At 34.3% G+C, this 23,480-nt stretch overlaps 1 protein-coding gene across 1 annotated transcript; it reads left to right on the forward strand.

The window, feature by feature from the left end:
* The first annotated feature begins 9,496 nt into the window (after positions 1 to 9,496).
* On the forward strand, positions 9,497 to 10,511 carry LOC148843635 (RING-H2 finger protein ATL56-like). Its single transcript, XM_088956865.1, has one exon. The coding sequence runs from the start codon at positions 9,599 to 9,601 to the stop codon at positions 10,217 to 10,219; it is 621 nt and encodes a 206-aa protein (XP_088812991.1). The 5' UTR covers positions 9,497 to 9,598; the 3' UTR covers positions 10,220 to 10,511.
* The last annotated feature ends 12,969 nt before the right edge of the window (positions 10,512 to 23,480 follow it).

The following is a 23,480-nucleotide window of genomic DNA, read 5'->3' on the forward strand; positions in this document are numbered from 1 at the left end:
ATTTTCCAATAGTACACACTCAAAACTCAAGCATGTGGCTCGTGGACTTGATTCAATGGTGAACAGTCCAATTATCTCTCATTCCCAACGGGTGGAGGAGGCGCACCCAATCACACCCCCACAGAGTCATGAAAATCCTTGCCTAGAACTGCAAGAGAATGGGGAGCCCCTGTGCAATTCATCACCTTGCTAAGCTCATTACTTGTACATCTCCTGATATTAATCTTTATTTCTGAGACAAAAGTTGATGTTGGTGGTGTTAGTAGAGTGATGACACTGTTGAACTGGAACAACTATCATTATGTTGTAGCCTCTGGTCTTTCAGGGAGGCTTTGTTTATTTTGGGTTGATCATATCAAAGGTCGAGTGACTAATTCTTCACAGAACCTTTTTATTGTTAACATCACTGATGAGAGAGGTACGTGGATCTTGGGATCTCCTTTGTGCCTATGGCTTTCCAAACAGAGATGAGAGAGGTAAATTGTGGCAGTTGATAAGAGATTACCATGCTTCTTCCAGCCATCCTCGGGCTCTCATTGGTGACCTAAATGCTATTACTAATATTCATGAAAAATCTAGCGGCCAAGCTGTAACAAGATCTATTAGAGAATTTAAATCTTTCATTAATGATTGTCAACTTCTTGATCTAGGCTTTCATGGCCCTGCTTATACATGGACAAATCGAAGATCAGCCCATCTACTCATTCATGAGCGTTTGGACAGATTACCAATTTCTTCCTCTTGATTTGATTGGTTCCCAAAGACAATGGTTAAACACCTCCCTGCAATTGGCAGTGACTAGTACCACAATCCCATCTTATGCAATTTGGTGGGCTTTCATCGTAGAGTGAAGCCCATTAAGAGATTTGAAGCCATTTGGACAAATTGTGAAGGATACTTTGATACTCTCTCCTCTACTTGGGAATCTCAATCTGGCTCTTTCCAACAAAAGTGCTTAAACTCCAAGTTGTACCTTCAGAAGTGGTTTTAATTAACCCTCCAATTTCCCTTAAGAATCCTATAACTAAAGAAGCAAATTGAAGATATTCAAAATGGACTTCCATCTTATTCGTTGGCCTCTAACGAAATTGCTTTGAGAGTTGAACTAGAAAAATTGTATCATATTGAAGAGTTGTATTGGGAAAAATGCTCAAAGTGTAATTTGTTAAAAAATGGGGATACGAATACCCGATTTTTCCTTATTTTTGCTGCCAACAGAAAAATGAAAAACAACATTTACTAGTTGAAATTGTTGGACAATGTATGCCCCTAGCTCCAATCAGATTGTTGTATAGATACATTTATTGCAAATGAATAAAAGCACCCTATTGTTTCATGTTGATATTGGTATTTTTCTATGTAATTACGCTTTAAACTAGACACTTATGAAACATGTATTAATTTAGAATGTTCTCAGTCGTTGGATAGACTTTGGGAGTTTATCCTGCAAATGATAACACTGATGTGCTACCAAAGAAATTAGGGTAGCTTGTCTCAGCTGATAGGGTTAGACCCGAAGTACATGTAGTGTGTGTTTTGATGAAACACTAAACCCGAACCATTTTCTAGTTATGCTTTGAACCTTGGAGATTGATGGGAAAAACTAGAAAGTTACACATAATCCTTAGACTTAATTATGATACTGTACTAGGTGTTGGATTGGGATATCTTTGATATGCCAATTAATGGAATCCATCAAAGGTCAAAACCTGGGTATGTTGGGACAATATAAAATTCATTTGAGTGGGTGATCATAGTGATAGGGTCGGCCCCTTTATTGGACAAAGCGAATGATAATGCTTATATTCTCTTTAATAGAAACCTAAATTGTTAGTAGTGGATTTCAACTGTGTTTGAGATTTGGTTTTGCAATATATATATATATATATATATATATATATATGAAAAATATTTGCAAAAGGTTTTAATTCCCAGAATCCATCTGAACAGAGAGTGTGGCATTGTACCTTGTAGCTAAGGGAAAATTTCTTTCCTATCGGGAAGTGTTTGATCATTATGGGCTGAGAGGTTAATTATAATAGACCGGTATAGGACTAATTACCTAATGGGCTTTATCTTACTTAAGTCCATTATCCTTGGTTCTTTATAGGATGGTTGAATTCAATAATCATTTAGGTGTAAATGTTGGTCCATATTGAGCCCATAGTAATGTACTCAAGGGTTCACTGCGCTTGTAGTACATTCGGTTAAGCCTTTTCATAAAGGTTGGGCCAAACCCATGTGGACTTATATGAGGTCATTGTAGAGTCTCACGCCATACAAATCAGGCCTAAATTGGCCATGCAACATCTTGGGTCATGAGCCTTTGAATAATTAATAAGATTAAGTAAGTTGTCACATGACAACTTATCAAATATGGGTTTGGAAATGGGTATGGAGCACCCATCCTTTTAAGAGAATAAGATTTATCTCTTAATAGATTATAGATCCAAATTAGATTTGGATAATCTCCTAATTTGATTAGGAGAGTGCTCCATAGATAAAAGAAGAAGAAGGCGAACCAGACTAGAAGACCACTCTCTCTTATTCTCTCTTGTTCTCTCTTGTTCTCTTTTGTCTTCCAAGAAACCCTATCACAACCTAGGCTTTCAAGAAGTGATAGAGATCAGTTTTCTTATAATTTTTGCAAGAAAAATTTAGAAGAATCTCAATATCACCTTCCCCAGTTCGATCCAAGCAGTTGGGTTACAGTTTTGCTAAAATTTCTGTTGTTGAATCAACTTCACCTATACACTGTGCAATCTTCAATGGATGCTGGTTTAGGACTGATTTGGGTGTGAAATTCTACATTGGGATATGTGTTTATGGTATCCATATCAGGTATTAATCTCCCTTTGTTTGGTTTCAAATCTGGTTTGGTTTAGTGCAAGACCGATTCAAAAAGTGCAATTTTTCAAAACATATGGAATTTGACTCCCAAAAGGATTAGGAAATTTTTGAAATTTCACCTAGCCAAAATGCTTCAACCATCCATATGATGGATCCTAACCCCTCCAGCAAAAATGTGAGAACGACTCCTAGACTTCTGACCCATTTCTAATTGTGGAGATTATTTGTGACTATTTTAGTCTCTGTTCACATCCTTAGCCCCACTTTTTTGACTCCATGGCCCATCATCTGCTAGATAGTTGTATCTCCTTATTTGAAAATCTACTTCTTTGCAAGCCTCCCTCTATTGATGGACACTCTTAAAGCACTAGGTTCGAATGGCCTTCACAGTCTCTTCTTTCAAAATGGTCGGAGTATCGTGGGTAACGGTCTTTGCAATTTTATTCACTCTCTACTTGAAAACCCTTCACTCATCTATGAAATTAATGATGCTCTCTTAGTTTTGATCCATAAGAAAGATGTTGTGATGCTACCCAACGATTTCAGGCCGATCGGACTTGCAAATATTAAATTGAAAGAGCTTCTGATGAACAAGCATTCTAGTGGTTCAAATAATTTCTTGTTAAAGATTGATCTCACAAAGGCTTTTGATCGAGTTGAATGGTCTTTCCTAATTCACTGCATGAAGTGCTTAGGCTTCTTTGGAATTTTCTACAATCTTATTCACCATTGTCTAGCTTCATCCTCTTTGAAAATTTCGCTTAATAGAGACCCTAGCAAATCTTTCAAGCCCAACAAAGGACTTCGGTAATGTTGTCCCTTATCACCTTAACTTTTCATTATTTACCTTGAATTGCTTGCTATCAATGATGCTTTCTGAAGTCATACACATTGGTACTCTCAAAGGCTTTATCACCTTACCTATTGTGAATGATTTGCTGATTTTTTGAGAAGCTACTCCTAATGAAGCCCAACAATTCAAATCTATTCTTGAGCTCTTTTGTTGGTGGTCTGACTAGAAAGTAAATTTTGGAAAATCTTCTATTTTTTTTTAGTAAAAAATAATCCCAATGCAGCAAAATTTAACATTATGAATATCTTGGGCATTTTTTGAAATGAAAAGAGAAGATTTTTATATTGGAAGCCCTCTCCTCAACACCTCCAAAATAAAAGCCTCTTGGAATTTTATTATTGACAAAGTGAAATCCAAACTAAAGGGTTGGAAATCCAATGTTCTTTCTCATGCTAGTAAGACTACTTAGATCAAATCCATTCTTGCTTCAGTGCCTTTTTACCATTTGGCTACATTTCATATTCTTTCATCGGTCTGCAAAGAGCTTAACAATCTATGTAGAGATTTCTGGTGGGGCAAGTATGCAAAGAAGTCGATCTATCTTAAAGCCTGAAACTCTTTTCTTTCACCTCTCGAGAAGAGGGGTCTTGGTCTCCGTAATCTTTTAATGAATAATAAAGCCTTAATCATGAAACTTGCTTGGCTTTTCTTGACAGAAAAACTCTTTATGGGTAACATTCCTTGAAGGTAAATATCTAAGTTCTTGTAGTTTCTAGGATTAAAAGCATAAGCCCTCTAATTCTCCTCTCTAGTCAAGTCTTCTTTCTTCTCGTGCCAACTTAATCAAATATTATAAATGATTGATTTCTAATGATTGGGAAGTGGACATTTCCAAAAACCCTTTGTTCTCTTCTAAGCTGATTGAGAAGCCTCCAAACAGGAGTTTGTCGTGTAGCAAAATTGCAATTGTTGGAATATCCCCTTCTTACAACCTTTTTTAATGATGAGCTCATTCAGAAAATTCAACAAATTTGGATCTCTGATTGTGACTCTTCTATTGAAGATAAATTAGTGTAGATCCTCACCCCATGGTAGATTCACTTGCAATTCTAGATGCAAGCTCTTAAGCTCAAATGCATTAGAATCTTTAAATGCACCTTGACCTTGTAGTGGCCTTAGCTGGAAACATTTCTAGAATATGGATATTTTAATCCTCCGAATTAAAATGTTTATTTGGCATTGCAGTAAAGATGCTCTTTTTCTCAATGTTAAGCTTGTCTGTAGATCAACTTCCTTTGATCCCCTTTGCCCTCTCTTTTTGAAAGAGGAAGTGATGATTATCCACATTTTCTTTCATTGTCCAACTATCTGGCCTTTATGGTTTGCTTTATTGGGTATTTGGACTCATCTCAATCAGTTTTACAATATCTCCCAATTGTTTGAAGAGTGGTTCACCTCAACGAAGTTCACGAGGACACTTCTTATTTTCCAATTTTTGCAACTGGGATCATTGCCATGTGGTACATCTGGAAATCTTGAAATAAGTTTGTATTTAAGAAGTGCCCACTCAACTACAACCACATTTTACTTTCAATATAAGATCATATTAAGGATGCTATTAAGCTTCGTGAAGGGAATGTTTTTCTTGTCCTGACGGAGAATTGTATTTCTATTACTCCTCGATGGCTTAGTCCCCCAATTGGCATTCTCAAAATTAACATTGATAGAGTGTGACCCAGGCTGCCATTGGTATAGTCATTAAAGATCACTATGGCTCTTTCATCCTTGGGAGGGATCGTTTCTTATACTACTCCTCTCTAGAATAGGAGGCTCTTGCAATTCTTGAAGGAATTCGATGTGCCATCTCTTTGGGCATAGAATCAATGCAAGTTGAAAGTGATATGAAAAACTTGATAGTCATTCTCACCTCCAACTCTAAGCCACCTTTGAGGCTTCGCTCTTATATTCTAGAATGCAGATATCTCATCCAAAATTTCTTATAGATCAGTTTTCTCCATATTTCTAGATCTTGTAACAAATTAGCTCACAATCTAGCTAACTTTGCTTTCAAATACAATCGTTGTTTGACCTAATCATCTCCTCCTGAGTTTTTCAGGTCAATTGTATTGGATGATACCCTTTTGTTGAATTAATTAATCCACCTTTGGCTTCAAAAATATGGATAGACATGGATATGTGAGTTAATAAGACTAAATTTAAAGTATAAATGAATATAAAAAAGGTATTTACACATTAAAAATGTATATTGTAGTAATTTATACCAAGACATACTTTTTTTAATTACATAGAGAATGGTAGGGTACATATAAGATCCATAGGCCATTGATGAAAGCATGAAAATGTATACCTAAAGTGTGCTCAACAATTGACATTTGTAAAATAAAGAGCTTAAAAGTAGTATTCTACCATAGTAATCTTATAAATGTTAGTTTTATTATTTGTGCAATTTTTATGCTGGAAGGATTAATAATTGAATGAAGGAAAGCCCAAACATATGTCCAAGAAACCCAAGCCCAAGTTCCATGGCCCAAGCATGAGTGCTGATTTGTTTCCTATTTTACACTAAACAGGATCTGGTATTTCGGGCATAATTTTTTCTACAGATGTCCGAATTCAATCATTCTTGAAGATATTGATAGATAAGAGATAGGGCTACAATTCATTTGTTGATAACTTTTTCTAAATCAGTTTCCATCAAGGCAAAAAATGGGGAATAAGACACGGATCTGGGTTAAGTAGTTTGAGGAGCCTAACGACAAAATAAAAGGGGAAAAATCTGACCTAAAAGGGCATGACTTTCGGAGGTTATTTTGGCATTATTTTCTCATTCTTTCATAGAGAGAACATGAGAGAATGATGTACAAGCATGGCTAAAGCTTCAACAGGGCTAGGGAAGATCTTAATTGATGAGTTTTACTTGTTATTTTGCTTTGATTCCTTGAGAGATTTTAATGTTTAATTTTGTTCTTGAGAGATTCTTAATTATCTTTAGATTCGATATACCTTGAAGTTATATTTTTCAATTTCCATATGAGATTAGTCATGCTCTTTTTGTGTGCAATTTGTTAGAAGATAATTGATTGGGTAAATTTATTTTATGGATTGATCATTTACTGCAATACTATCAGTTTGATATATTGTCGCTCTTGGATAGCTTGTAAGAATAGACCACTCTATTCTTCATTGAAATTAATTTTCTTAGAATAAATACTTTTGTTCTTATCATTGGTCTTCAAAGTTATATTTTTTTGATTGTTTGGGATGTGAAATATGTAATTGAGTAATGAATAGGAATCAAAGTTGAGAACAGTTGAACAAATCATTCCTCAACTCTTTTATCTGTAACAATTGTAACTTCCTTTGAATACCTATAATATTTAAATCAAAGTTAAGTGTTTTAACAACCCAATAAGCTTTATTCTCAAGCTCTGCAAGTAAATGATATGCTTTCCCATAAATGAGTCGGTATGGTGACATCCCAATGATAGTTTTGTAAGTAGTATGGTACGCCACATGTGGTTATTAGTGGTCAAGGGGCACATTTTTGTAATCGTTCTTTTGAAGCTTTGATGTGTAGGTATGGTGTTATTCACAAGATGTCAACTGCTTAACATCCATAGACCAATGGGCAAATTGAGTTAGCTAATAGGAAGGTCAAGCAAAATTTGGAAAAGTCAGTCAACCTGAACGCAAAGATTGGTTTTTGCGCCTTTTTGACGCACTTTGGGTGTACCGTACTGTTTACAAAACTATCATTGGGATGTCAGTCATACCATGGAGAACCTATGGTTATGTGGTTTTGATCTTGTTCCTACCATTTGGAGGGGTGCCAATTAAAGAATTAAATGAAACAGATCCATTCCTATTATTCTTAGTTCTAATGAACTTTCTTCCCTTGTTTTATGCAAGATGTCAACTATTCCAGTCCCTTCACTTACATGAACATTAACCCTCCCCTTCCATGTGATCTTTGAAAACCCCACCCCATTCACATAAAATAATTATTTTCATTTCCCAAAATACTCTCATATTCAACTTATAAATTTCAAGCCTCTTGACCTTTCGACTTCCCCCTTTTCCTAGATGACTATAACTTTCCTAACTTCAACCAAGCACTACCGATGGCATCTCATCAAACCATCATAACAAGTACACCCTCAACCATTAATCTTAAGTCATGCCGTTCCCTAATATAGTTTAAAGCTTGATTCCACGAAACCAAGTGGTTTTCCTTGACTTCAAACAAAGCCTATACCATTATCAAGTTCTTCAACTTGCTCATACATGGCTTAGTTTTTTTCTGAACATTCCAGACTTAGGGATGTTTACGGGTTGGTTTGATTCGGTTGCATTTAATTTTGTCAACCAAACCGAAATAATTGGGGTGGGCTTAAGACCAACGGAAACCGACCAACAAACAGTGAAAGCTGACCACATTTTAAATTTTGTTTTACATCGGTTTAATCGGTTTGAATTAAGCCAAATCGAAATAATGCTTTTATAACATAAAATGTCAGTCAGACCATCTACCTATGCTCCTCCAATTGCATTCCGCCAGCTGTTGTAATGTCAGGGATCGTTAATTATGTTGTCTCCTCATTTCTTAACTTTTTTTACTCTTTATCAAATTAAATGGAGAGACATGGCTGAAAAGACAAACTAGGACAACAACAGTTGTGAAACGAAAAGAAAAAAAAAAAAAAAAAACAGACAAAATTAAACGAAGGGCATAACTTATAAACATATATATGTCTAGCGGTCTGGGTTGGTTTCACGTCAGATTACAAAAAGGATAACCGCATCCAAACCGTATAATCGGTTTTTATCATGTTTTAAACCGAGACCGATCCGATCATTTTAGAAACTGATCATATCGGATCAAATCGGTTTGGTTTGGTCAGTTTGACCGGTTTTACAATAGTTTGTGGACAGCCCTACCAGGCTTCCATAGGCATTCCCTATGGCCCAAAACGTTTGCATGTTTTAAGCATAGACGGGAATCCCAATACATGGACCCAAACAAGACTTCCTACGCCACCTGAATTCACTATTCCCAACTCCTTAAGCACAAACATTAGAAGTTTAGAATCTACCTACCACCGCTGAATCATTCTCCATGAGAACTCCCTAAGCAAAATATTAACTATTATCTTTCAAAAAAAATCAAAATATTAACTGGACCACCATTAACCATCTGATCTGTAGACCAATCTACATGATTGTTCAAGATCATCAAGATCCCATTTCACCATAACCCGGGACGTGTCTCCAAAGTTTTAGATTTTTATTGTTGGGGTTAGAACTAGATAAATATGAATTAGGGACTTCATTCTTATCCATTCTTTTCAAATCTCTAGCAGAGATTGAGTCGAGCCTCATCTTGTTCCAACAGAAGTACAGAACAGATTAATCCAGTATTCAGATTCATTGCTCCTCCTCTTCTCTGTGTGCCGCTCAAAATCCACCATACCAGTTTTGCTGATTGCTGCTGCCGCCCACCCTAGATTCGTCCTCCGTCGCCACCCAATTGACTCCAGATTTCTCAAAAGAGAATCTTGTCCTATCCATCGTTTTCAATAAGAAAATTTCATTTTGTGGGTTTCCACATCAAGAAAATGTAAATAAGAAGGTAATGGGATTACTCTCCTCGTCCGCACAAATTAGACGGTTCTGATTGAATCAATAGTGTAATCTCTCAATCTAATTATCTAACTTTAATTATTTATAGTATCAACAGTACAATATCATTTAGAAAACAAACACAAAGCGACAAAAATATGGTCTTTAACTGACTTTTCATGTCTCAAGTGATAAAGTCTCGAAAGACTCTTGTCTACCAAAGACCCACCACTCTCTGTTCAGGCTGTTCTTCCCTCCTACATATATTTGGTGATCTCGTAAGTTCAGATTCATTATTCATCAGAGAGATAAGAGATGTCTATCGAGGACGAAGGCGACGCTAACATGCTCTTCATTAATGAAAGTTCAAGCGGCGGTCCACCTCCGTCACCACCATCACGACCGCCCCGGGCACGTGGGCTTCTGATCTCGCCACCACCGCCGCCACCTATTGTAATCCGGTCACTGCATGTGTCAATGAAACCAAACCCTAGGCTACTCTCCTTCTTCCTCCAGGCCATTGTCATGGCGTTCGTGATCTCACTATTCTTCCTCTTTGTCGGCATCGCTATCATCTTCCTCATCCACATCTGCGTTTCCAGTGGAGCCTTCCGCCGCCGGAGGCGGCGGCGCTCCCGTTTCCGTAGCTCAGGCGGAGATGATGTGAAATTCTGTGTTGGGTTATCGCGGGAGGATCTTCAGAAGCTTCCCTGTTTCGATTACGGGGCGGCCGCAGAGAATGGGTTCAACAGTGATTGCGCCGTTTGCTTGGAGGGGTTCCGGGACGGAGAGCGGTGCCGGGTTCTTCGGGGGTGTAAGCATGTGTTCCATGTGAATTGCATCGATGGGTGGCTAGTAAAAATGCCTGCTTGTCCAATTTGCCGTTCTGGGGTCGAATTGGGCTCGAGCTCTGTCCGGAGGATTCCAGGAAAGTGAGGGCTATCAGGGTCTGAGGCGAGTTCCTTCGCCGATTTGTAAAGTTGTAGTAGAACCCTGGTTGTGGGGTCGAATTGGGCTCGAGCTCTGTCCGGAGGATTCCAGGAAAGTAAGGGCTATCAGGGTCTGAGGCGAGTTCCTTCGCCGATTTGTAAAGTTATAGTAGAACCCTGGTTCAGAGGTTGATAAAATTTGTAAGTTTTGCCCCACTATTTGGGTGTTTTTTTTCCTGATGTAGTTCATATATTAGACAATGTAAATTTTGGGTTCACTTATACACTTCTTTTCTCTATATCTTTTATTTCGATGGATTAGTACGAATCGTAGAGTGGAGTAAGAGCCTTATAAAGAGTGGAAGCGCACCAAATTCATAATCAGATATATTCATGGGCTTGTGGTCTTGGAGTTTCAGATTAGGGTTTTAATGGTGGGATTGAACTGCTTAATTGCTTCTATACTTATTGGTAATGGTGAGACTGAACTGTTAGCTATGGCATACAAATACAATGATAGATTGCCTTATCTTGGTATTGGTAGGATAGGAGTCATCAGTCGTGTAGATTAAGAAATAAAATATGATTGTTTGATGGATGTTAGGTTGTTAGGTGTAAATAGACTATTTTAAAGCATTACCGGTGTGTGATAAGGAGAGACTGTTGGAAGGTTAGTGCACGAGTTTATGGTTGGACTGTTGGAGTTGGGTAGCAAAGCTATGAAAGAATCGAGTAAATTTACCCTTGAGAGCAATAGAAGGTTTCATCCGCCTTCAACTACTTTCTCTTTCTTTCTATTTATTTTATCCTAACAACTTGGAATTGTTATGACTTATAGTTTGGATTTGAGCATAGAAAATACATTTTGTCAGTCTGCCAGGACATAAAAGAAATGGCTAGAACACGGTTGGACACTTGGTAGCTTACACTAAAAATAAATTGAAGTATCCAACACGATAGAGCACCCTTGTACAGGTATCTAGGTGTCACAGCCTAGGAGTTAAAATAAACTGAATGGTTCAAATCAAATTCAGTAAATACCCATGGGAAAAAGCTCTCATGAATCATGGTGGCACTGCCAAGGCTATGGAGAACAGATTGACTGGTTTCCTTTGATTTATAGATAATTGATTTTGTTATTTTTTGATGATGTCATTAGAGGATGAGTAGGGACTAATTACCATTTTTGGGGCAGAACATTATCACAAGATCAGACTCAAACAGCCATTTCAAAACATACCAACCACCATGTCCATGGGGTTAGTGTTCCCATGAGTAGAAGTTGCGAATCCTAGGTTGAATTTAGTATGTTCTTTGTAGAGGCAAGATCAAAAGGTCAATGAGGCTAATATGTTCTGGAGGATAGCAATGAAAGCTGATGTGAGGATTGGGTTTATAATGAATTTTGGATTAAATTATAGAACCAAAGTCTGCAAAGCATTTAAAAGGTATTTTAGGAATCCTATCAAACAGTTTGAAGTTCGTAATGGTGATAGGGTGAGAGTTCATGAAATGGATTTGTTGTGATGGTTTCCTTCATGATTGTTGCTTTTGCGGATTGTTATAGGTGCTAATGAATATTGGAGTGTAGGATTGTAAATAACAAGAAGAAATATGCTATAATCCTGGATATGGTGACATATGCGAGTGTAAGACGAACAAGAATGCATATTCAGGGGTGTTTTGGTAACAACCAACTCTAATATTTTTTTTTGTCCTGGTGTACACTTCCATGGTCATTAATGTCTATGATGGTGATGATTGTTGTTGGGTAAGGTGGGGATTGAAAGAAAACAGGTTTCTTTTGTTTCAAACAAGAAGATAAATGACTAGGAATTGGAGATAATGGAGGTATATCTCAGTTGTATGAGGAGCTCTTGTTTATATGATGGGCAGCACAGATGTGTACATGGAGGAAAACAAAGGAATCTTTTCTGTTTTGGTATCCTTGCTCTGCTTTCTTGTGATTTTGGACAGGCACTTAAAGTTCCTTTTCTCGTCTAACACCCTTTATTCTTGTGGAATACTAGTGCAATAAAAATTGATTATGGACCTTTTGATCACTTTTTGAGAAAAGGTGAATTTTCTATTAATGGAAGTAAGGATAAAAGTTGCTGAGGGAGAAGTTTCCTCAACAGCCAAGTACATCAAAGCGGGTGCAACACTGTAAAAAGGAAAGTGTCACAGTACGAAATCAATATCCCACAAAAGACTACTCCAGTGACTAGAGAACAGACTAAAGTTGAAGTCCTTAAATAACTACTCCAATGACCTTTTGATTACTCTTTGGACGTCTATCACGTTTCATCTCAAGGAGTGGGAAGAAGCAAGTCATCCCCTTCACTTTCTCATTACAAGTTGTTTTGAATCTCATGGTGCTGATTTTTAGCTCTTATGGAGTGTGAAGGCTGATTTGGAAAGAGTTTGGTTCATTTGCTAAGTTAGAAAATGCAAATATTTTGTAATGGAAGGCCAAGTGAACCGGATATTTCACATCACTCAAACTATAAGGCAATATGTGTGTGTGTGTGTGTGTGTGATGATCATCGTCCCAACTAATATGGGGTCATCTACATGAATCCTGTTTCACCAGTCTGTAACTGTTTAATGCCATATCCATTGTTAAATTATTGGTGCTTAAATCAGGATCCATGTTCATGAAAGTTTTGAAAAATATATGCTGGATGCCAATCTGATGCAGTGGTGCATCCCTCCACCTTTATCTGGGCTTGGGTCTGGTGGTGTAACCGTGTGAGACAAGGTCACACTGGCAGAGTTTTGTGTATGAATATATGTAATCGTGTATTTATAATATATATATATATATATATTTTTGAGTTGGATTCCATTTCTATGGGGGGGATTATTGCATTTTCTTGGTTTTGATTGGGCAAAGTACCTTTCTGTGTGCTTTTTTGGGCTGTTTTTAGGTTGCGATGTGGAAGTCAAGTTGCCAGATTTGAAGAATTCCAACTACATCCGGCTTGGTTCCGGTTCGAGCCAGTTGAAAATTTGATAAATGCCCAATACACTTGGTCATTTCTGAACTTTTGTGCTAATAAAACGTGATTTCATTTTAGGAGAAAATTTAATTTGGGGTGGTATTGGAGCATGTTAAGATCATATTCTTCATAGATAAGTCTATTCTATTTCCTCAACTAAAAGAAAATGATAATAGGAAGGAGATATTTTCCACTGTGCATAAGGTCAACCAAATAGAGAATTTCCTGAAAGATGTTTGTATCCACTACCCAATGAAACTATAAAAGACACATCGAAGAGGTTTCCCTCGAACGGAGGCACTAGAGAAATATTCAGCTTTTTTGCAAATGCTTCCTGATGGGATTTGGTGAGTGTAAGGGAAGGCGAAATCTTTTTGATAGAGGTATGGTGCTTTTTTCTGCAGTAATCTAGGGAAGACTTTAGTCATAGAAATGGGTTCTCTCTGATCGTGGATGGGTTTAGAAGGATCAAATGATCTTAAGCAATGAGAGACAGAATGATGGGAATATAAATTACTATTTTATTTCTGAGTTTCATCCCTTTTTATATGGTGGATTGTAGGAAGTAGGAAGGATTTGGCATATTATTACGTATCAATTAAGGAAGCATCTCCTATTAGTTTTGAACCAACAACCTTTTATTTGCAGCAATATTGAATCATACATGTTCTGCTTATAGACGAGTTTAAATTTAATATTTGAATTTAAGTTGATCTGATCTAGATATCTTGATCATGATCAACACTTTGTGTGCCTCGTACCTTTTTCTGTGGGCCTAATTCAGGTGAGGACTGAGGACTCACAATTGATGATCTCATCTTGTTTAATTTTATCGCGTGAAATATAAAGATGGCAATATAGGGGGAAAGTGTGTTTGTTTTGTAATTTGTGGGGGAATGGAAATCATTGAACCTGCTACTGATGGAGCTTAGTTTGATAATGATGGATAACGACCAATCCGCCCACAGCTTTGGTGTTGTGAGAAGGGACAAAGTACAAGGTGACAGTTTTGTTGTTAATGGGTGATCTCTAATCGACCTGATACACATACACGGAATCTCGTTCTTTCTGATTTATAAATTCTTGGTTTCATTCTTCTATTGAAAAGAAAAAGATTTAGGGGACTCTGATTGTTCGCCGGTGCAAATCTGAACCGGATATAAATTTTGCATCTAATATAATTTGGGACGGGTTATAGTAGGCATAAGCCAGTTTGAATCAGATAGACATAACGTAATAATTAAGCACGTTCAATGAGCACTAGAATTCTTTTTTGACACCTGTCCCTTAAAATACTCTCACCCCACTCTTGAAAAATATTAAAACTCATGTTTGACAGTTGCCAAAATAATTATCGAGTGCTCATTTAACGTACGTACTTATATTGTGCATACTACCAAGTGGTCATTTAAGGTATTTATGCCAGGACCAGATCTAGTAGGCATATTAAATGAGCACTTGATAAGTATTTTGACAACTGTCAAAAGAGATTTTAATATTTTTCAAGGGTGGGGTGAGAGTATTTTAAGGGACAGGGTATTGTAGGATCTATTTGTTTTTAATTATGATTTGTACCTCAATTTGTATTGTCCCTTGTACTCATTTTCATAATAAGTTTTACATCTCAAAAACTGATGCAAAATTTTCACCATGTACCTTCCTCGGCCCTCAATTCTCTCTCATATAAGTTAGGGGTTATATTATCTTGTTCCCTACCTCATTCCCAAACAGGCAACTCTCTTACTACCCCCGTTATAATACATCATCTTACTTCCTGTTTTATTTCTCACAAACAAATAGATTAAAAATCAAATCTAAGGCAAAAGTAAACTAGATTTTACACTTTGTACTCCCAACCATTACCATTTACACAATACCAAGAAACTGCTTTTTAGAGTTCAGTCCACCTAGAATTCTTTTATTTGTCTCCAAAATATATTTATGCCCACCCCCTATAAACACCATCCTCTTTGGAATTAGGAATCTTTCCCCCCTTGGCACTGACAGAACTGGACGATAACATTAGGAATTTGAGGTGGAGAGCACTCAAATTGATTATTGTTCTGCTCTTGGTACTTGGCAGCACTGTTTTCCTTCGAATTCTCAAATCAAAATCATTTTGCATGGCTTGCAAGTTGCAGCAGATTATATAAACAGAGAACGGGTCCGTATTCAATGACTTTTCTTTCATGGATTGAATTTCCTAATGAGTTCTGTGGGCTTCTAGAAGGGTTTCCGGGTGGGAACCACAGTTTGATTGATATGGTTTGCTACGTGACAGAAGATGGAACACCTTCCACCAGAAAAGAAAAGAAAAGAAAAAGGAACAAAAGCTATACAAATGAGGAGATCGGCTTCAGTCACTGCAAGGCCGTTCGAACGCCTTTTTCAGCCTTGCGTCGGAAACAGCTCTCTACTTTTATGCTTTATTTCCAATGCAAGGCTATGATGGTTGTTCAAACGGGCCTTGCAATGACTGAATCCCATCACACAAATGAGAGAGGGAGGCTAAAGGTCCTCTCATCTCAATGTTTCGCACAAGCAACACATCCTCCGATTTTATACATGGTTATTTACTTTTAAATTAAATGAAATTGAAGTCGAAGGAGATCATGAAATTAAAATTTATGTAGAGCCGAATATAGGTAAAATTGATCCTGAACCACTCAATTATAATATGACTGCTGGCTTGTTCTTGTAGAATTGGTGATCGTTCTCATTACCACCATCAAGTGTTTTGGGGCTATGGGTATGGGGATGGGCTATCCCTTAGTGAATAAAAAAATAATAATAAAAGTTCCTGGGTTAGATTTGATACTGTATTAACAATTTTTTAAAAATAGAAAATACAAAGAATTCTTAAAATAAAATAAAAACAGAGAAAACTTTCCACACATATCTAATGGTATATATTTATAAAAAATAAAATTTTGGACACATCTCTAATATTTTGCATTCATTATATTGAAAAAAAGTATTATACATAAGAAAGAATTTTATCAATGATGGAGATGTAATACAACATTTAATGTCAACCAAAAATTTAAACTATTTTTTGTAGTGGTTTGGGTCAAATAGATCAATTGATGATGTGATAGTTAAATAATGCATCCTTAAAAAATAAAAAAGTATAAGTAATCAAAAGAATTTATAAAAAATTATATATTAATTTTGTCAAACAAAAATTAATTTTGATAAGTAATTATTTATATAATATAGATGGAATATATAATTTAAAACTGATCAGAAAGCAAAACTATTTTATTATTTAGATGGTGGGTCAATGATTCAACTTTTCAAAGAAACTCATGATGTCATAATAGAATAATAAATATTTAAAAAAGATAGAACCCAAAAAATGAAAAAGTACAGAATTTTGTCGAAAACATTTTGAATGTTGTATATTCATTACATTAAATAAAATAATTGTTGAAATAAAAAAAAATATTTATGATAAAACTGGAATACAACAACAACAACAACAACAACATCAACAATAATAATAATAATAAAAAAATTTCCACGTGCAATGCACATGTTTAATTACTAGTAGCAATAAGTATGAAAAAAAAACTACAAAAAAATGAAAATCATACAAGATTTATAGAGGTTTGGCCAACCAAAGCCTATGCCCTCTCCCCAGGTACACTACCACCTAAGAGTTTCCACTAAATTAATTGGGTTTTGCACATGCCAATAAAACCTTTGCAACTAGTTGGACTTCCCAGTGTCAACAAGACACTCACATAATAATTGAACTTTCTAGGTGCCAATAAGACCTTTAATTGGATAGATTTGGTTCTATCCCAAACTTTTTAGTATCCAATATCTAAACACTTAACTAGTATCAACTAGAAACCACTAGCTAACTAATTACAACAAATTTACACAATTAAAGAACAATAATGAATATCTTTTGTTAGGTAGGTATGTAAATAGGGAACAAACTATTCAAATACAAGAATGAATATAAACAAATATGGGCTTAATAAACTTGAATAGATTAAAAATTATTGGAGAGAACCAATTAATTAAGCACAGATAGCTTTTTCAAGCTTTTTTCTCCCAAGACAAAAGCTCTTTTTTAGCTTTCAGCCTCTTCAAACAAGGTTGCTCTCTTGCTATTGCTCTCGTTTTCCTTTTCAAAGCACAACCCAATGCATTTCCTTCTAGTTTTTCAGTTTAAACTCATGTTTTTATAGCATAAGTCAAGTTTAGAATGCTTGTAACTATTATCAATTTATTGGGAAGTGATTAAACCATTCATAGACATGTTTAGAGCTTGTTCCGACAAGATTGAAGTCTTACTAGAAGATAAAAGACTAATGAGCCTTCAAATGGTAAAAAAACTAATTGTTCTTTGTGAAATAGTCGACCGCTATGGCCAAGTAGTCTATTTCTAAGTTTTGATGGTATACTACTCACAAGAGAGAATCTTTCACTCTGGTAATCGACAACTAAATGTGACACCAGACATGGTCTATTTCTCAGTTGACAGGCATAGTCAAATATCCTTGTTTCAATAGTCAACTACTAACCAATGTGTGACACCAGGCTCGACTATCACAGTTAGTCAACTACTGCTAATGGATAGTAAATTACTTAGTGACATTAGTCTTAGTACAATTTCTTTATGGCATGGTAGTTGACTAATGACTATGTCCAACATTAGAAACTTCATGTAGGTGATTCCAAACATCTGAGAGTCGACTCCTTAGGCCTCTACACTTAGAATTTTTACATTTATGTTCAATATAAAATTTGGAGAAAGTCTACTCGTTTAACTGTTGGGCTTAAAGGTTTTGGTTAAATCGAGGTAAGTTAATTAAACCATTTTGTGTGCATTCCTAGAAATGATTACATCAAGTCCTAAAAGAAGTAAACACAAATGAAAGCATTGGAACTTGATGCATTCTTCTTTCTCTTTTTCTTCTTTCTTGAAGAGTAATCAATTCATCATTTAACACAACTGTTTCTTTCAGATCATTAGAACTTTTCAAAAGAGTTTATCAACAACTTTAATTCAACTGATGAAAATCACTTGGCATAGTTTTACACTTGAGTTCAAACTATTAGTACTCTTAATGAGTTTGTTATCACCAGAACACATAGGGTCAATAGATCCAAGTTGGGCCTAGACTAGAAGAAAATAGTTGCCTAAGCCTTGGAATTTGTAGGTTTGGATGGGATAGTTTAGGTCATTAACGATCATCCCTAAGAAAAAGGAGACTTATGACATTTCCAATTGAACCATTATCATTTTTATACTTTTTATATGTAGCGTAAATGGTTTACAATCTAAATATTATATATAATATTTACAATATATGTATATAACTTTTGGGTCAAGCTTAGGAGTTGCTTAGCTTGGGCCTAACCCACATTATGTGTGGACTTGGTGTGGAATTGAGTTGGGCCTAACCAAGAAGAAAATAGTTGCCTAAGTCTAGAAATTTGATAGTTTGGAGGCTAGTTTAGGTCACAAATGTTCATCCCTAAGGAGGAGCCTTATGACATTTCCAATTGAGTCATTATTATTTTTATTATTTATATGGAATGCAAGTTGTTTGTTTTGATTACTTTTAATTTTTTTATTATTAATTTTTCTATTAATATTAGTTATTTTAACTTTTAATTTTTGAACTACTAATTTTTATTTATTTCTTAAATTTTAATAATTGTTAGATCAAGTATTGCTAAAGTTTAATACTTTTTTGTAATATAATATAGCTTGGAATAAAAATAAAAATTCACAAAACAAGGGAGAAAAACACACCCTCCTATGTTTTAGTGAATTCGGATTTCATCCTCACAAAGCTTGCCCTTACAACACTTCAAGTCTTGCACTAGGAACATCTTTGCACGAATGAAAACATATAAGTACACAAATGGGTATGCACACAAAAAACACACCCTCCCATGCTTTAGTGAATTCGGATTTCGTCACAAAGTTTGCCCTTACAACACTTCAAGTCTTGCACTAGGGACATCTTTGCACGAATGAAAACATATAAGTACAGAGATGATCCCAATGAATGGCTGGGATTGTTGTGGGAACAATGTGAGAACAAATTATGCGAGGACAAAATCTGAACTTTGTTTTTTGTGTTTGTGTGTGCATACGCATTTGTGTGCATGTAGATTTTTAGTTGGGACTTGTGCGATGCATGGGCTTTGCTAAGTGGAATTAAAACAAAAAGAACCCATTGTATCCAATGCGAGCATCATGTTTGGGTGATTTAATTATTTCTAATATTTTTTATTAACTAAAATTTAATTTTTTTTTTGTTTGTGGGTTGGCTCAGGCTTAAAGTATTAGGCCCAAGCCCAACCTTGAAATTTATGGGCCTGATACAATCCTAGGCCTAGGCTGGGCTGAAATGATCACCCTTAAGCAAAGTGTGCTTGGTTTCTTATTAATTTTCAAAGAAAAAAGAGTCAATGAATTTTAAGAAATTTAATGGAGTGATTAAGAGGAGAAAGAATTAGTGGAGTGAGTTATTGGAGGAGAGAGATTTAATGGCATGATTAATGAGGAGAGATAATCAAAATATTTAATGTGTGGGAGAGAGAGAGAGAGATAATGGTGAGTTAATAAGGCTGATTGGATCATTAGGACCTTGAAAACCGTCACTTAACCAAGGTAAGTGAATGGTACCGGTACCATCTGGTAACCAATCAATCATTTAACACATTTTGAAAGTGATTTATGCTTAAGAATGGTTATTTCATTGATTTGATATTTGTTGCTATCAACCCATATAATCTTCAATGGGTTGGTTTTTGTTGTTGTTAACCCATTCAACTAAGTTATCAATGCACTTTGAAAGTCCAATACCCAATTTGATATCAAATCTGACATCCCAGATTTGGATGTTAGCATTTGCATTTGATTAATAATCAAGTATAGATGTGGATTTAATTTATGTATATACATAATATATAGGTAATATATAGTAGGAGTGAGCATGGGTTGGTTTGGTTGAGCTTTAAGGCAAAACCTAGAACTGATACAAACCTAGCCTTTAGGGGTTGGGTCCAAGTTTTTGGAACCAAAACTCACCCTGCCAAGATTGGTTTCAATGTCACTTTTGGTCTTGGTGGTTCTAAGGTTGGTTCTAGGGTCTACCCATGAAAATTGTTCTTTATAAAAAAATCATAATATAATGTTTTTTCCCTTCCAAATCTTTGGCCTTGGGTGACAATCTATCATATACATTCTATATTTCAAATCCATATAGTCATTCAATATCAAAGAAAATAAATCATAATCAATAAATAAACTAAATAAAAAATATCACATTTAAAGCACATGCACACTTACTAGTATCATATAATCATTACTAATCCATAATCCAACTTTACACACATTTTACAATTTAGTTAAAAACAATTTCAATGCAAATAAAATACAATCCACAATCAACCCAAACAATATAACATAATTAATGCATGATCTACCATTCAAATCCATATGCTAAGTTCAATTTACATCTAGACCAATCAAGGCTGGTTCTTTGGGTTAATTGATAGGATAAACCCCTAGACCCTCGAACCAACTTGAGTGGGAGTTAGTTCCAAGAATTTGGAGTTGAACCTACTTGAGAATTGATTTGAAAAGGATGGTTTGAATCCAATTCCAATTGGTTGAGTATGTACCAACCTATTGCTCACTCCTATATGTGTGTGTGATGTAAATTTTTTTTTGGACTAAAATTACCCTCTATTTCTTTGTTGAGAAAATGTATAAAAGTCATTTTATTATAGCTTTAATGTCAAATTTAATGGCTACTATAATGGCCATATTTGTATATTTAATCCATATTTAATTGTAAGGATTGAAAATGTAACTGCAATTACTACTATCCACCTCATTTAATCCCCTTTCATTAAAATAGGCTGAAAAACAAAATCATTCTTATTAAATCTTATATTTATGTTATTTTTCACCAATAAATGGTACTAATTAGATCTATGCCAATATTTTTAACAATATAAACTCATATATTTTAAAACAGGCTAAAAAACAAAATCATTCTTTATCCAAGTGATGGCTAAGAAATTCAACCATTCAAGACAAATTGATAAATCTATGAAGTTATAGTTAGGTAATAAAATTTTTAAAATAGAAAAAAATTTAGAAAATTACAAAAATTTAGAAAAAATTAGACACATTTATGATACTTTTATTAATCTAATTAAAAAATAAGTCTAATATAAAGATTTATTTTTATTGATAATGAAGATGAAATACATACTTTAGAACTAATTAAAAATGAAATTATTTTACTATTTGTCAAAGATCAATAATTCAACTTTTGGGTCAAATGCATTAAAATTTAATGCCATAAATAAATAATAAAAATTAATACAATATAAAAATACAAAAATGAAAAAAAAACACATAAGTGTTACAAATAAAGCATTTGGGTACATGTATAATATTAATTAATTGTCGTATTAAATTAAAAGTAAGTGTGACATGTCGGAATTATTTTTACACAAAAATATAAAAAATATATAGAAAAAATTGAACACATCTATAATTTATATTTACACTACTATTAAAAATATAAAAAAGATTATGGAACTTTTTTTTGACTAAAATACTCATTTTTTAATTTAGTCCCTATTTAATTGTGAGATTTAAATTGTAAATTGAACTACTATTTTTCACCTTATTCAATTCCCTCTATTTAAATCTTACATTTCTGATAAATGAATAGAAAAAACACCAAAAAGATAAAATATTATGAAAAGAAGAATCTAACCAAGCAAGTAGACTTGTCAATGATACTTAAAACTTTACAACTCAATCCGATTATCAAACATTTATGAGATGTTTATGTAATCAAGTTTAAATTTTGCAATATGCATTTGATTAATAATAAAAAGCAAAAAACATAAAACAAAACATAAAAATGCATATTTATATAAATTTTTGGATATATTATTACTATCATAGTATCATTATCATCATTTATAATTACCACGTGCTTTTGCACACACTTACTAGTATATATACATGAGAGTGGAACTTTTGTTTGACTAAAATCTCCCAAATTTTGAAATTTGTCATTCTTTAATTGTAAGGATAGAAATGTAATTTGAACGATCATTATTCTCTTCATTCAAATCCCTTTCATTAAGTTTATATTTAAAGTATTAACTCTCTTTATCGATATTCAATGAATCCTATTCTTGACTAAAATACCCATATACTTGAATTTGGCCCCTCTCTAATTGTAATGGCACAAATTATAATTTGAGTTATTGCATTTCTCCTCATTCAACTCCCTCTCATTAAGTTTTATATTTAAGGAATTAATTCACATTCTTTGATTGGATCTTATATTAATTAACCATATTAAACAAAAAATAAGTGTGATAAAGAATTATTGCTTTTTATTGATAATAGAAATAAAATACAAATTTAACACCAACCCAACAATTGCCTCATTTGCATAAAAAAGCATCTAACAATGGAGTTATGTTCCTCTCTGATTGCAAGCCAACAATTAAACCTTTTAGGTCAAATGTGTCAATCCTTGATGTCATAATTAAATAATAACAAAAATAAAGAAAGATGAAAACAAAAAATATAAGAAAATACAGAAATTTTGTAAAAAAAACATTTGAATATTAAACTAAAATAAATGCATCTAATAAGAATAATTTTAATAAACAAAGAAATATAAAAAACTTACAGAAAATTTTCAAAAAATATTATTTACTATCATTATAATATCATAAAAAATTTACTAGTGTGTGCGTGCACAATAATTAAGATGGATCAGATTTGGATCCAATGGTTTAATAATTAGATCCATTCCAATGATCCAATTACCAATTATAACCCTACATTATTCAAGATTATATGCATTGACAACAACAAATAGAAAAATGATAAAAGTAATCATTGTAAATTACAAATTGTTATCAAAGCATTGATAAATCACTCATTTTCTCAAGATGAGCTTAATTAAAATTAAGAAAGTTATAAAAACGTGTAAGATTTAAGAAATTAAATTAAAAGGGAAAAATGGTCTCACAAAATAGCATAAAAGCAATTTAGAGATTTTATAAATATTTAACAGAATATTCCCTGAGATTAACCGATGAAATTCTAATGGCGAGAACAAAGTGCTAGCTGGAAATCTGGAATCCAATTAAAAGTTTATAAAAACAGTTGTGGGGGTGTATCATTACTCATTACCTCCAAAATATATATGTCTATAAGTTGCCCTAATTTTGAAATTAATAATA

The sequence above is a fragment of the Nelumbo lutea genome, chromosome 8 (genome assembly GCF_056320005.1).
Source record: "Nelumbo lutea isolate HS-2025 chromosome 8, American lotus-T2T, whole genome shotgun sequence".
NCBI classification, from domain to species: domain Eukaryota; kingdom Viridiplantae; phylum Streptophyta; class Magnoliopsida; order Proteales; family Nelumbonaceae; genus Nelumbo; species Nelumbo lutea.

Coding starts and splice junctions, on each gene's coding strand:
- LOC148843635 (XM_088956865.1), top strand. CDS start 9,599: ATGTCTATCGAGGACGAAGGCGACGCTAACATGCTCTTCATTAATGAA.